This window comes from Vicia villosa, linkage group LG7, assembly GCF_029867415.1.
Source record: "Vicia villosa cultivar HV-30 ecotype Madison, WI linkage group LG7, Vvil1.0, whole genome shotgun sequence".
Classification (NCBI taxonomy): Eukaryota; Viridiplantae; Streptophyta; class Magnoliopsida; order Fabales; family Fabaceae; genus Vicia; species Vicia villosa.
In genome coordinates, this window is record NC_081186.1 from 54,528,480 (window position 1) to 54,544,186 (window position 15,707).

Sequence of the window (15,707 nt, forward strand, 5' to 3'; positions counted from 1 at the left end):
TCAATCTCACTGCAAATAGCTTATGGCATTTTGTAGCAGCTCATCACATATGTTGGAATTGCTTGAGCCACCGCTTTAATTAAAGCTTCTTTCCCAGCTCTAGACAAGAATTGTTCCTTCCAACCCTTAATTTTCTTCCACACTCTTTCCACGACAAGTGAAAAAACCTCCTTTTTTGATTTTCCAAAGATCACTGGCACGCCAAGATATCTAGAGTGATTATCAACTGTCTTTACCCCCATCCTTGCACGGATCATAGCTTTATCCTTTTCACGCACATTTTTACTGAAAGATACCTCCGACTTGTCGAGATTAACCAATTGACCTGATGAAAGTTGATAAGATTTTAGAGTTGTCATAATTTTGTCCGCTTCATGAAATGTAGCCCTAGAGAACAGGAGGTTGTCATCCGCAAAAAAAGAGATGTGTGATCACCAGAGTCTGTCTCGCTACTTGAATACCATGAATCCTCTTTTCCAAAGCTTCCTTCTTAAGCAAACCTGAAAGAACATCAGCAAAAATAATAAATAAGTACATTGAGAGCAGGTCTCCTTGACGAGGACCCCTCTTTGGAATGAAACCTCTGCTTGGTTGGCCGTTGATAAGGATTTTGTAAGACACCATCGAGATACACCTCTTAATCAAGTTAACCAAGTTGGCTGGAAAAACCATTGAAGAGAGAACCTCCACAATAAAAGGTCACTCCAACCTATCATAAGCCTTTGACATAGCTATCTTTAAGGCCATCACTCCCCTCTTTCCCGTCTTCTTCTTCTTGAGAAAATGAAAACACTCCATAGCCACCAAAGCATTATCTGTAATTAACCTCCCATTTACAAAAGCACTTTGTTCTTCGTCCACTATCTCCGGCAGAATTTTTTTGTTGCGGTTTGCAATTGCCTTCGAGACCATCTTCATCACCACATTGCAATTGCAATTTTTTTTTGTATTTGGGAATAAGGACAATATGGGTGCTGGAAATTTCATCGGGATCCCTATTATTGTTAAGAATGTCCAGAACCAAATGGCTTACCTACTCACCAACTATGTGCCAATACTTCTGAAAAAATAGCGCGGGGAGACTGTCCGGACCAGGCGCTTTGAGGGGGATCATTTAGAAAAGAGATTCTTTGACTTCAAAGGCAGTAAAAATTTCCTCACACCACCTAAAATGCTCATTATTAATTTTCCCACGCACCACTGAACAGACTTCAGAAATGTTTTCAGGGATTGAGGAAGTGAACAAGTCTTAAAATAACTAACCAACAACCTTTCCACATTTTCTTCTTCTCTCCACCAAAAACTAGCATCATCCTTAAGTTTCTGAATAGCATTCGTTTTCCTTCTCTGCTCAGTTTTCTTGTGTAAGAATTTTGAGTTCTTGTCGCCTTGTTGTAACCAAACTGCCCTACTTTTTTGTCTCCAGTTAAATTCTTCAAGTTGCAGCAGAATATTCCTTTGAGCTTCAAGGGCTTTGTAATATGCAATTGCCTCCTCACTAGCATCCCAGTTATTTTCTTCTTGCAGAAAGGACTTTATTCTTTGCAGCTCCTGTGTTACCGCACTAACTTTGTATTCTTTAAAGTGCTCTTTTAAACCTTGAAAACCAACAATTTTTGAAACACCATTCCCAGAGAGACTATTCTAAACCTCACGCACCGTCGACTCACATTTTTTATCTCTGCTCCAAGCCTCCTCAAATCTGAACAAATGTTTCCTTCTTTTGTCATTGCTACCCAAATCTGCCTCCGAGTCAATCCTTAAAACCGTGTGATCCAAACCAAACCTTGGCAAGTGAAGGACTTTTGTTAGTGAGAATGTGTTGAGGAAATTTTTGGATGCTAGAGCCCTATCCAGACGACATTGGATGTTGTCGTTCCCCTTTCTGCCGTTAGTCCGCGTAAAAGGATGGCCCTGGTATCCTAAATCCGTCAAACCACATATATCTAGGACTTGTCTTCCCAAAGAAAACTGAGAAGACGACCTACTGTTTCCAACTCAAGATTTTCATTAATTCATGACTGTCCACAGTCCCATCTATGATCATCACATCTATCAGATTCCTCTTCCGACTTTCCAACTCTACCTTCTTTGTTGGACCTTGATTTCCTTTTATAACTCCTTGTCTACGAGTCCATTTCTTTTTCTTAGTTGTGCGTTCCTTTGGAGCTTTGCCTGAATCCTTTCCAACATTCGAGATGTCTACTGCCCCAAAGGATGCTGCCATTGCCTCAATCTCCAAAACATTTATCTTTTGGGGACCTTATTTCACCTTGAGATCCTCCTCGTTGTCACCTACAAGTAAAGGTGGACTTTTATTATTCTGATTTACCTCTGCTTCATCTCCTTCCTCGTCCTTCCCTTTCGCCTCACACCTAATCTGCCCTGATGATAGATTAAACAAACTCTTGCTACAAGAGCTTGAGTTTGACTCCTTTTTCCCTAACCTAGAAAGTACCAAAGTGCATGTTGAGTTTTGAGGGCTGTTCTTCTCCAGACACTCGAGCAAGCACCAAAATATTCCAATCGAAACTCCAAGGCCCATTTCTCAAAACCCCTTCTAGATCCTGTTTGGTAGCAAATCAAAAAAGAAAAAGGTTCTTGCTCATCTCTTTGACTTCAACTGGAATTTTTTAGCTTCCAAGCTCCTATCACCGTGTTTGTGAAAGCAAAGTATTGTCAGTCCATAGCCTAGCCGCTAAAGTTCTTTGAAATACTTTGTCTTCGCATGCCTCTTCCACCTCTAACGTAATACCTTCCTCTTCTTCCCTTTATAACTGAAACTCCCTCCATTTCTCTATACCACCAAAACACCTCAAAAACCAATTAACAACACACAAGAAAAACCGAGGATAAACACCAAAGAAGGCTGCTCGTGGATAAGAGAAGAGAAAACTACAACGAGTTTGGGAAACAAGCCAGAGAAACTGGGAACAATCACCGAAAACGGCGCTCTAAACCCTACCAAGAGTATAAGAGAAAAAACACGATAAGTTTTTCTTAGAGAGAAGTGGGAGCTTCTCACTTGACTATTAATTGTTACAATATGGCAAAATATGTGTATGGAAGTGGGTTCGTGTAAACATGGACTTCTTCTCCAGATAAGACAAGGTATGGTGTCTTTTTCTACCCAAAAATGTTTGCTTGCTTACTTACTTTACTTCTATGGATTGATACGACGGTTGTTTTTGACGAATTGGCCATCATTTTGTTAATATAAAGATTTTTACCAACAAAATCAAGCCCCCTTTCTTAAAGTGTGATAAGAAGAATAAGGTTCATCTTTTTATTGAGTCTTGTGTTAAATATATTCTTTAGGTGTAAACCTTATGTATAAGCGTCTTGGTGATATTGTCTTCTTTATTTTAGTTTGATGGCAAACTTCTTGTTTATGTCTTGGTGTAAACCTTATGTCATAAGTTTCTTGGTGATATTATGTTCTTCCTTTTAGTTTGACAATTAACTAATTGTTTACATCTTGCAGTGAAGGTAGTACTTGATGAACTTGGAGATATACATGCTAATGTAAGAAATGTTCTGCAAAGTATACATGGAAAATTATCATCCCTTTCAGATACAGATATTGATTTTGAAATGAACGAGCAAGAGATCTATAATGATTTGGTAATGCTACTAATTTTTTAATTCAGAGAATTTCTTATGCAATTTCTATCTTTTTGAATAAAAATGTATTTATATCCACTAGTTTTTAGCATCATTTTCACGCTATTTGATAATAACATTGATTATGGAATTCTGGCTCACTAGAGTAGCAATTGCTTCTTACTCAGGACGGCAAAAATGCTGCTTTCTTCCATATACGGTATGGTCCAGCAAGACTATTTGATGCAGGTAGTTAATGGTTTGTCTGTTACATTACTATTAGTCAAATGAAATCTCTTAAAATATTCCACTTGGGTACAGGAAAGGATCGTTTCTGCATTAGATCTGAACGTGTCATCGGAAGAACTGGAAAGCTACTACCTAATGTGGTCTTTGCGTCCCTTCATAAACGATGAGCTTGTGCATGAAGCTTGGAAATATATTCACTGAATAATCTTTTGTTTTTATTGTATAGAATCAATTACCATAAGGCTAGATAATGTTTTTCACTATTTATTAAGAATTCTATTTAAAGAATGGCTCTAAGAGTTGTCATATTCATTGCATTATGATACTAAATCTAATTGTAACACAATATTTATATTTCTCTTTCTAATAGCAAAGATTGTACAAATATTTATTAACATGAAAGGTATGATCTTTATAGAGTTAGAATCCTCTCAACTCAAATTAAATTAATTTGATGAAAATATGTTTCCGTACTGTCTTAGAAATAGTCAAATGAAGATGCAGAAATAAAAAGCATTATGAAGGGGAAAATTAGTTTGTAGCTAAGTTAATTAAAATCAGTTAAAAATACATATTGTTTACAAGCATTACATATTGTTTACAAGCATATTTTTTTAGCAAGCCTTAGTCTTCTTCTCTGCGAAACCGAACACAAGATTGCTTCAAAAGATTGGACCAGCTGCAAGAATATCCTCGGTCAATTTGTTGTCTTCACCAATCTTATAGTCAGTGAAGGTTTCAAAATTCTTCTTGAACAATCCAGCCAACTTCAACAATGTCTCTTTGTATGCTGCTTTGTCTGACCACTGCAAAATAACAAAACATCCAATGCTTAAAAGATTTTGAAAAGTGTTAGGCTCAAATAACATGTAAAAAGCATGAGTTCAAGGAAATCTAACCGTGTTCTCAGGGTCGAGAATTTCTGAGGGGACTCCCTCCAATTCAGTAGGGATCTCAAGTCCAAAAATCACAGTCTTCTTGTACTGAACATTCAAGAGGCTTCCAGAGTGAATAACATCAATAATTTTTCTTGTATAGGATAGTTTAATGCGATTTCCAGAACCATAGCTGCATTTTAACAGAAAATCCTGAATATTTTATAGGATAGCTGCATTTTTCTTGTATAAGATTTTATTAAAAATCCTGAATGCATACCTTCCACCAGACCAACCAGTATTAACAAGCCATCCAGTAGCACCATGGTTTTGCATTTTTTCAGCAAGCATTGCTGCATATTTTGTAGGATGTAGCATTATAAACGCTGCACCAAAACAAGCCGAGAACGTTGCCTGCGGCTCTTTTATACCCTCTTCTGTCCCAGCCACCTTCATTTATGATCCATATAAGAATTAACGAATGAGAGATACATATTATCCTATTTAACACTAACACTTCAAGTTGAAGGTGCGTCTGAGTATCCGTCACATGTCAGTATAAGTGTCATGTCTGGTGTTTTTGTCAGTGATTCATAGATATTACTAAGATATACCGGAGAGTGAGTTAGACATTACCAAAGCTGTATATCCACTGATGAAATGATACATTGTCTGTGACAGGCTTAGTTTACTAACTGGTGGAAGCACGCCAAATGCATCACAGGCCAATAATATCACATTCTTCGGGTGAGGACCAATACAGGGTAACTTCACATTTGGAATGTACTCAATTGGATAAGCCGCGCGAGTATTTTCTACAATACAAAACAACTATATTAACGTTTTTCATCCAGGAGAGAACGTTGACAACTAAAAAACAAAGTAATTAGTTACCTGTAACTGATTTGTCTTCATAATCAACTTCTCGAAAATGATCGTCAAAAACAACATTTTCCACGACTGATAAAGCAAGTGATAGAAAAACATATCAAAACACATATCTCTTGTATGAGGTAACTAAAGATGAAAATAGATATTAAAGTAGCTTCATATTAATACCTGTACCAAACTTGATAGCATTCCAGATATCAGGTTCTTTTTCCCTAGATAGATCAATGCACTTTGCATAGCAACCACCTTCAATGTTTGAGACACCGTCCTCACTCCAACAATGCTCATCATCTCCAATTAAATACCGATTCTGATCCGTTGAAAGAGTGGTTTTTCCAGTACCTAGTATAGACGATGATAAGAAAAAGAAAAGGTTAAAAAATCATTGTAACTCTTTCGTTTAACTACGATAACCATTTTAAGGATTATCAACAATACTAGTGTGACCTGATATGTAATGTGTGTCAGACAAGCATTATTTAAAATATGGTTTTAAACGGTAGTCTGCAACCGCAATTGCGATTGTAGAAGGTATATATATATATACCTGAGAGTCCGAAGAAGAGAGCAACATCGCCATCTTTCCCCATATTGCAACCGGAGTGAAGCGAGAGGATTTTGCGCTTCGGCATGAGATAATGCATGAGACTAAAAAGACCCTTTTTCATTTCACCAGCATACTGTGTTCCAAGAATCACCATTTCTTTCCTTGCAAGATTAATATCAACGCTCGTTGAAGATGTCATGTAATGTGTATAACGATTACACGGAAACTGTCCTGCATTGTAAATAGTGAAATCCGGTGTTCCAAATTCCTCAAGCTCTGTAGGGGTTGGTCGAATGCACCTGCCAATACGCACATTCGGTTAAATTTCAGTCCACATTCGCAGTTACAGCGTGAGCACGCAAATAACAAAGTTAGAACTTACATGTTGTGCATAAAAAGTGAATGATAAGCTCTAGCAGAAACAATCCTAACTTTGATTCTGTTCTCTAAGTCCCAGTTCAAGAATTGATCATTCACGAAAACCTGCAAATTCGATTATATCATTCTCTTAGAATCTTCTCCATTTCATATTCAATCTCAGTTGCATTTTTAGTTTAAAAGTGAGAAACGAGACCTTATCCAAAGAGTTCAAGTAATCAACGGCTCTTTCTCGATTCACCATGAAACTATGCTCATCCATCTCAATATTCGGAGAACCCCTTCAAAATATAACAGTTTTAGATAAAATTACACTGGCAGTCCCTTAACCGATTTTCAAATTCAAACTAGTCCTTAAAATGAAAACGATGCTTACTTTCCCCACCAAAGGTCATTCTCAGTGAGGTCATCCTTCACCACACGCTTATCTTTCGGACACCGTCCAGTCTTGGCCCCTGAAAGCGTGGCCAAGGCTCCGGTTGAAGTTATGAACGAGCCTTTCTCGTACTTTATGGCTTGCTCATAAAGTTCTGCACCATTCTTCCACATTAGCATATAGTTTTGATATATAAAAATTTTGTGAAAAGAGAAAGTAAAAGAGAACCTGCTGGGGAGAGATTGTAGAGAACATGAGTGAACTTGAGGGCACTGTCACTGACAGCAATGGTTGGTGTGATACGTTGGTGAGACACATGAGCAACTCTTTGTGTTTCTGATCTCAAAGCTGGATCTCCCTTCACTACCTTGGGTCCAGTTTCTCTTGTCAATGAAGCTAGAGATGCACTGTTTCATCAAATTAAATCATGTCATTAATCATTTAATTATTATTATTATTATTATTATTATTATTATTATTATTATTATTATTATTATTATTATTATTTGCTTAATATTTAGATATGTTTGCATACTATCTATTTTTTATAGTATGATCTTGATATGTTTGCATAGACATAATGAACATTCAAAAACATGAAAATTTGTTAGTCACAACACATACCTGATAGATTCAAGTCGTTGTTTGTGACGCTCTTCCCCGGAATAAGTATTTAAATCGACCTGAGATCCGGCCTTGGGGGTAACATTTTTCTTCCTTTGTAGTGAATGAAGCTCATCAATGGTGTTAGCCTTAACTGTTTGAACACTTCCCTCGTCGTCGATATTTTCCATTATAGCTTTGTCCTTGGTTGGCGACATCTTGCAATTATCTGTCGTTAACAAGACACACATCAACACACAAATTTATAACATGAGACTATGCCATGTAAGGTTTATTATGATTCAAAGTTACATAAAATTGTGACAATACATGCATGCATGTGTTACATAACTATGACCTATAAAGTACTGACACAGACACATGACACGGACACAGACATGTTTATGGACACGGTTTCCATTAGAAATATCTATGCAACAACAATGAGGGAATCATAACGTACCTAGTAATGAGATAGAGAGAAAGAAAGAAATTAGAATGAGTACGAAAGAAAGTAGAAGGTTTTGATGTGGGTTTTAAACCTATGATCCCTAAGCTTAAGGGCTTAGAATAGATAATTTCCAACACATTATCCACCGGAAATGTTGTTTGGTTAGTTTCCATGGAAATTTCCAACACATTATCCACCGAAAATGTTGTTTGGTTAGTTTACATGGAAGTATTAATTGTCATCCGTAGACCTATTTTTGCAAAATGAATTTTATTGTAAGTTTAAATATTTATTCTAAATCTTAACTCTATCTTTTTTTTAATCTAATGGTTTTAATTGATAATTTATATTCTCAAGAGAGCAAATTATTTCTAAAAAATATTATACAAATAGAATCAACATCTTATAAATTTCAATCTTATAAACTTTATTTTAAAAAATATTAATTTAGAATGTCAAATATATACATAAAAAAAATAGACTTTAAAAAATTACTTTTAAATTCGGGAAATAAACGAGTTGAACCTAATAAGATAAACCTAACGAGTTGAACCGAGATGTTCGTGAACTTCTAACAACTCGAGTTTGAGCTGGAAAAAAAAGTTAGTGATGAGCTCAAACTCGAACTCATCAAATTCTTAATGAGTCGAGTTTGAGCTGAAATAAAAGTTCATGATTAGGGCTATTCGTGGTATAGTTCTTTAAGAAAATCAAAATGCAATGAACCAAACCACAACAAATAATTATAAGAACCGAACTGAACCGTTTAAATTTATTCAAAACGGAACTGAACCAAACAAATGATTAAGTATACCGGTTCTTAATTCTGAACCATTATTAATTTTTTTAAATTGTTTTTATAAGAAATATTTTTGATTTTTCAAAACAATTTTATAAGTGTTTTTTTAACACCAATATATATTACAAAGTATTTAAATTATAACAGGTTTATATTAAAATCATTGATCTATTTAAAATTTTAAAATTATTTAAAATTTTATTATTAGGCCTTATATTACTTATATCATATTTTAGATTAATCTTTTAAAACCAACACATTAATAAAGACGTAAAAATAAAATATATTAACAAGTGAACAGTATATAACAATGATATTCTATTTAATCGTTTTTTAAGAATGACACAATGTATAAAAATCACATTCTATTTAATTGTTTTTCAAAGTTTCGTAAGTAACAACAATGACATTCTATTTAATTGTTTTTCAAAGTTTCGTATGTAACAACAATGACATTCTATTTTAATGACATTTTTCAGAACCAACTAATTAAGAAAGCTTTTTTTTTTTATCACATTTCATTTGTACATTTTCTCTCTAAAACAACATTATTGATTATATTTTAAATCACTAACACATTATCAATATTTCGAATATCCACTTAATTGAATCTTCTGTCCATTATCAATATTTAATATTACTGTTTAAAAAGAATCTAATTAAAATATACTGACAGTATAAAGATTTTTCACACTATCAATGAATCACAACCATTAATAAGTATAAAATGTTTGACTTTGATTTTAACTTCTTTTAAAGTAATACAATTGAATATTGATGATGTAATGATGGTGTAAAAGTTTTTACACTAACACTGTATATCAATTAAACTCGTTTAAAAAAAATTACTACTAAATAAATAACTTAAGTGTTGAAAAGGTTATTTATTTATGGATTAAGTTTAAATAACCTTTTATGTTTAAAAAAAGTTTATTAAAAAAGGTTACTACTAAATAATTTAAATAATTTAAAAGGATAAACTTAATTCACTTAAAAGGATAAACATAAACTTAATTTAAAAGGTTACTACTAATATTGTTTAAATAATATTGAAAGTGTGGTGTCGTTTTCTTTACCTCCCCATTTCACTTGAGAGGACGGCACGCTAGACCCTTCACGCGGAATTTGGAAGGAGAATGCGTCCGTGGCGGGATGAATTTTGTTTCAGTTCTTCCTACGATATCACACGAACTTTTTAATTATCCTACGAGTAGGAAAGGAGAAAAAGATCTCAAATAAACCCTAGGAGTTTGTTAAGTGTGGGGATTCACCTAGACTAGAAATTCTGGAGTCCGGGAGGTCGGTTATACATAGGGAAGAGTTTAAGCACCCTACATATCCGTAGTACTCTACGGGAACCTTCTCTATGTCAATGTGATTGTGTTTGTTGCTTATTATTGGGAAAGTTTCTCCTTTGTGTTAGGAGAAGGAATTAAATTGAATTTAAAAAAAAGAAGACAGACTGACTATTTTTTGGTTTTTTATTAGCTCGCTGAGATTCCTTGTGAACCTCATGCCTACATATCCCTAATGGAAGTCAGAGCTTTTTGTAGTTCGGAGAACTAATTAGGGAAATTAATTATTTTTGGTGCCTTGCTTGAAGCTCGGTTGAAGCTTGAATTAAATCTCTGTTTACAGTAAAGAGACATGAAGTCATCTTTATAGAGAGGTATTTCTACTATTCCACCACAAACATTATAAAGTGACAGAAAAGCTGAATTCATTTCATTAAGAGAGGGAGCCTACTTGGTTGATCAAGTATGACAGCCAACATGCCTCTTGAATGAAAGAAGGATTCTCATCAAATTAGGGAAAGTGTACAAGTCTGGGTTTGTTTGCCTCAGAGCATGCCTTTCAAAGTCCTAAATGGGAGAATGTTTAAAATTGAAATTGAAATTGAAATTGAAATGTTTGTTTGTTTGAATGTGGTGAGATAGGAGAAATATCTCTCTATAGAAATAAACTATGTCTATCTATTGTATAAAAGATTTGACTTTAGCTGGCTTGTATGAGGCCCAAGCTTGAGGCTTTTGATTGATTTATTGTTTTATTGACTCTGAGAGATAACTCTACTGGGGATGGACTTAAACTAAGAAGTCTTTGTGTTCTGTACAAAGCCCAGAATTGAGGCTGACTCTAGCTGGAGAGCATTTATTTGATGGATTTTATTTGGTGTTATGTACAAAGCCCAGAATTATGGCTGACTCTTTATTGGGGAAGTCATTATTTCATGCCTTGTATGATGCCCAAGGTAGAGGCTGACTTTGACCAAAGATAAACAAATGTGGATCCTAGACTCCGCTAAGGAAGATTAATGAAGATAAGGGTGACAAAGACTGTCCATGTCTCTCATTCCAAAAGGGATGTGCTCAATATGAGATTGAGACAATCTTAGCTTGTTTAGAGTCTGGTTTGAAAAGTAGAAGAAACTCACCAGGGTAGGCTAAAAGGTAACTAAAGACCTGTTCCTATGTTTATAAGAAACCTGATGGGTCCTTGTATACAAGCTCAAGAGGAAGCTGGAAATGCTTTTAAGAAGCCTGTGGGTCCTTGTACAAAGCCCAAGAGGAGGCTAATCGAGGGTCATCGAGGGTCCTTGTTATAGCACAAGAGAAAGCTATGTGGTTTTGAACTTATTTTGGCTTTAAGCAAATGGGTAAGAGATTTCACCGGGAATAATTCCTCTTGGGTGGATGTATCCTATTTGGGTTCTAAGGCTTTTTTCAAGATGTTTCACCGGGAATAATTCATCTTCAGGGTTTGAACTAAAGATCTCTAATTAGGAAAGAGCCTTCACCGAGAAGACATTCTCAATCCTAGGACATAGTCCTATAATATATGTATATATATATATATAGTTTAACTGTCTTAAGGTTTACACTCAGACATAGTTCTAAACAATATATAAACAGTTTATATTTTGACAGTAATTTTAAATAAAGACTGTAAATTGAAAGCTATAAAGCCTAACCTGGATGGAGTGGAGGCCTTTGAAGATGTATGTACAAAGCCTTACCAGCAATTTTTGTAACAGTTGAATATTTATTATAAACAGTTAAAGGTTTTTGAAAACAGAAGAAGTGAAGATGGACAAAGGTCACATAGGTATCTGAAGAGTTTCACCGGGAATAATGCCCTTCAAATACCAGAAGAATGTTTTGAAAACAGAAAGAAGATTTTGTAAATACAGTTTTTGAAAACAAACTAAGAAAAGAAAAAGGTGTTGGGACTTACACTCTATTAGAGGCCCATGGATTTATTTAGTGTTTATGAAAACAATTGAGGAGATACAAGGTTTTGTTGTATGAAAACCTGGATCATCCGTGTGATCGGAGATTGAAAATAGTTTTAAAAGTAAAAAAAACAAACTTAATTAAAGTAAAGGTGAAATCTAAACCTAATTAAGACCTAAATGGCTTAGGGTTTTATCACAAAGTTATTCATACAATAATTAGGTAAAAAAACAAAGGAAAGCATATATTTGAAGTATTAAGGAAATACTTAAAATACATCATTTTAAACCTAATAAAAATGCAAGAAATAAATAATATTTTTGTGATTTTTTTGATTATTCATAAAATAGATATGTTAATTGACAAGTGTATGAAAAATGAAGAGAAAATGATTTAATTTGAAGTATAAATCAGATGGTTAAAGTTGTGAAGAAATTGAATGGGAAAAGTGATAAAAAATATGGTTTTGTCTCCAAAAGGGCTTGAACCCACGCTCTATAGGTCACCACTCGAAACACTTACCAACTGGCCCATGCGCGTGGCTTGTTAAACAAACACCTCCAACTCAATATATTTTATAACTAGTTCATAAATGAGTTGAAAAATAAAATGATCAAAACAAAAGGTCTGAGGGGGGGATCGAACCCCAGACCTAAGGCAAGGCAAAGCTTTTGTACACGCGCTGTAACCATTGGGACACTACGATGAGTTCGTAGGTTAAACACAAACCATTCAAAATATAATAAACTTAGACCTGGGAATTTTGAAAAATGGCGCCATCACCATCATCGTCTTCAACCTCAAGCTCTCTCATTTTGAATTTCTGAACTCTTTCAATTCTCAACCATTTGCAAAGATGTAAAGAGCAAACTTGCTCTAAATTCACTCACGATTCCAGATATATGACTAACATAAATTTATATTAACTATATCTACTAAATTAAACAAAATACGTGAAGAACCCTAAAATTCAAAAATAAAATTAAATGATGATGCTGATGAATAAATGCATGAGAGTAGAGGGCTTTTGATCCTCTAATGACATTGCATAAACTGGTATCGAGCTTTATCAAAATAGGTACGTGAATTAAAGAGGTGGAGTTCAAAAACTTACCTCTGAAACTGAAGGTCGTGAGGATGATGGGGAGCACCTGGGCTTGTATGAATGATCCTAAAAGCTTCCTTGGAACTCAATGATGCTAACTGAATACTTATTGCACCTTGATTGGAAAGTAGTGATTCTGCATTTACAGATAGGCTGCGACCATCTGAATAGCTTCAATGCATCCTAAGGAACATGTTTGGATGCTTAGACTTGCTTGACACCCTTTGAATTATGCTAGAGACCTCCAACTGCTCGATCTTCAAAATGAAAGTGGCTATGGTGTTCCTCCACTTACAGGAGTGATCCAGGTGCTTGGATAACCTCTAATGAACCTCTTTGAGATGTTAGAATGCTTACTTCTCAAAGAAGAGCCCTGGTTTGAAGAAATCGATTCTTCTTGCCAAAGAACTTTGAAAAACCATAAGCATGAGAGAGAGAAGGAGAAAGAAAGGAATTAAGTTGCTTTGGTGTGATTAATACTGAGGTATGCACTTGTATTTATAGGCAAAATGTTCAGAGCAATTGGAGATAGTAAGCTTGCTTAGTGAAGTAAGTTTGGTTTCTTAAGCATGAAGAAATTCAAAACTATCCAAAATGCAATGATGGCCTTTTCGAGCATTCTCCCTAGCCATTGATCCTTGCTGATCTTAGGGAACATTTCTGATTTGTAGAAGCTTTCTATTGGCTTAGGAGAAGATTCCAATTGATGAATCATCACTTATCATAAATTCTCAAAAGTAATGATTACATAATCACATGTTCTTGCTTTAGGGAATCTTCTTCAATCCTTATGCCATGGTGAAAATGAATGCATGATATGTTTGCAGATGTATTATGGGTCATGTAGCATCCATTAGTGAGGCCATATGCACAAAATTGCAAAGTTTCAAATTGTTCATGACCTATAATTTCACTTCATGAGGCCAACTTTGAACAAGCATAACTCTTAGCTCAAAATGAATTTGGAGAAGGTTGAGCACAATTTGGAAAGCTCTAAACATCTACTTCAATTCATTAGTTTGGGGTTTCTTCAGAATCATTTGGGAAAATTGTGAAAAATGAGCCTAAAGTTGGAAGAAAACTAGGTCAAAAACACTTGGAAAAAATTTCTAAGTTTTTAAGGCCTATAACTTCCAAAACCTAAATCTCTCAAATGATTAATCTTTTGAAAAAAGTTGTTATGTAATATGTTGTTTTATTTTGCAAGATCTACAACTTTCATGTTGGAAGTTTTTTGAGTTGTGTAGGTGAAATTTTGAGTTCCATAATGCCCTTAAAAACCCTAATTCCTGACTTTTTGATCCATGATGAATTTTCTTGAATTTCTTTTGCCAAATGACTTTAATAATCATATATTGATGATATTGATCTTAAAAAGTCATGGTTTGGCCAAAAATCCTAAAAGTCAAAGATAATCTTGTATAGTTGACTTTTTCCTAATGAAGTGAAATCTTGGACTTTTGTGATGAATCAAGTTCTCTTCCTCAAATGAGTGATGTGAATGGATTATATTGAGGTAATGGAAGTTCTTGAACCATGTTTTGAGTTTTGGATCCATATCCTGATTAAAAGTCAACTGTCCAGGTGAATTAGGTTAAAATCCCTAATTGTCGACCAGATGTAATTGATGACTGTAGATCTTGAATTGAAGTGTAATGTCCAATGGATAATGTCATATGAACCAATTGAAGATATTTGAACCAATTGATAGATGTCATGGAGCTTTTTAGGGTTTCCCAAATGTGATCCCTGATTACAGTCCCTAATGGGCTCAAAACCCTAGATTAGTGAACTAAGCAAACATGGGCCCAGATGATTGGGTGTCTAATCAATCATAGGTGAATAGAATGAAGCTTTTTGAGTCCTATGATTGTATTAGAGACTAATCCTTTTATTGATTGATCCTTTGCCTGAGCTCTTTTGTTTCTGAACATCCTCGATTAAGCACCAGATGAACAAGTGACTGTTCTGAGTATCTGTTTTGATTCTGATGAAAAGCCTGAAAGTATGACATCTCAGGGGGGGGGGGGTCAAGAGTAGGGTATGACAGAAAGATTACTACTAAACTTAATCCATATTTAAATATTATTATTTATTAGTAATCTTCAGTCCAAGCTTAATCCATAAATAATTTAAATAACCTTTACCGGAGGCGGATGTAAGTACTGTCATATGGGGGCTTAAGCCCCCACAAACTAATTTCCATTTTCTTTGACAATGTTAAATATTTTTTTTGCCTTTATATTAAGTTTGGAGAAGCAGGCTTGCCCCCACAATTTTTCAATGTTTGTTTCAATCCCTCACATTATGTGTTGTGTCCAAAAATTATATTTTATTCTAGTGCCTTAATCTTGTATACTTTATAAAATTCAATGTTATATGAGTTATATAATTTTATTACTTTCTTTATTATTTGTAAAATAAAATATTATATTTGTTTTCTTTTCATTACATATCTTTTTCAAACACCAAAAAAATATAGTTGTTTTATGATATTTATATCAAGATTTTTATTCACCAAAACTTATATATGTTTTATTGTTAATAAATTGAAAAAATTGTAACGATTCATATCATAGTATTTATTTTATAATTTT

The 15,707-nt window shown here is 34.4% G+C and overlaps 2 protein-coding genes across 2 annotated transcripts; both read right to left on the reverse strand.

Moving 5' to 3' along the window:
- Positions 1–20: 20 nt before the first annotated feature.
- Positions 21–624, reverse strand: LOC131619078 (uncharacterized). The gene is made up of 3 exons (XM_058890219.1): positions 582–624; positions 462–500; positions 21–325 (listed from the first exon to the last, which is right to left on the reverse strand). The coding sequence occupies exons 1-3, from the start codon at positions 622–624 to the stop codon at positions 21–23; spliced, it is 387 nt and encodes a 128-aa protein (XP_058746202.1).
- Positions 625–4,514: 3,890 nt separating this feature from the next.
- LOC131619079 (phosphoenolpyruvate carboxykinase (ATP) 1-like) lies at positions 4,515–7,740 on the reverse strand. Its single transcript, XM_058890220.1, has 12 exons — positions 7,544–7,740; positions 7,148–7,326; positions 6,920–7,073; positions 6,740–6,824; positions 6,548–6,648; positions 6,166–6,464; positions 5,787–5,960; positions 5,622–5,687; positions 5,364–5,542; positions 5,008–5,177; positions 4,752–4,920; positions 4,515–4,658 (listed from the first exon to the last, which is right to left on the reverse strand). The coding sequence occupies exons 1-12, from the start codon at positions 7,738–7,740 to the stop codon at positions 4,515–4,517; spliced, it is 1,917 nt and encodes a 638-aa protein (XP_058746203.1).
- Positions 7,741–15,707: the final 7,967 nt, after the last annotated feature.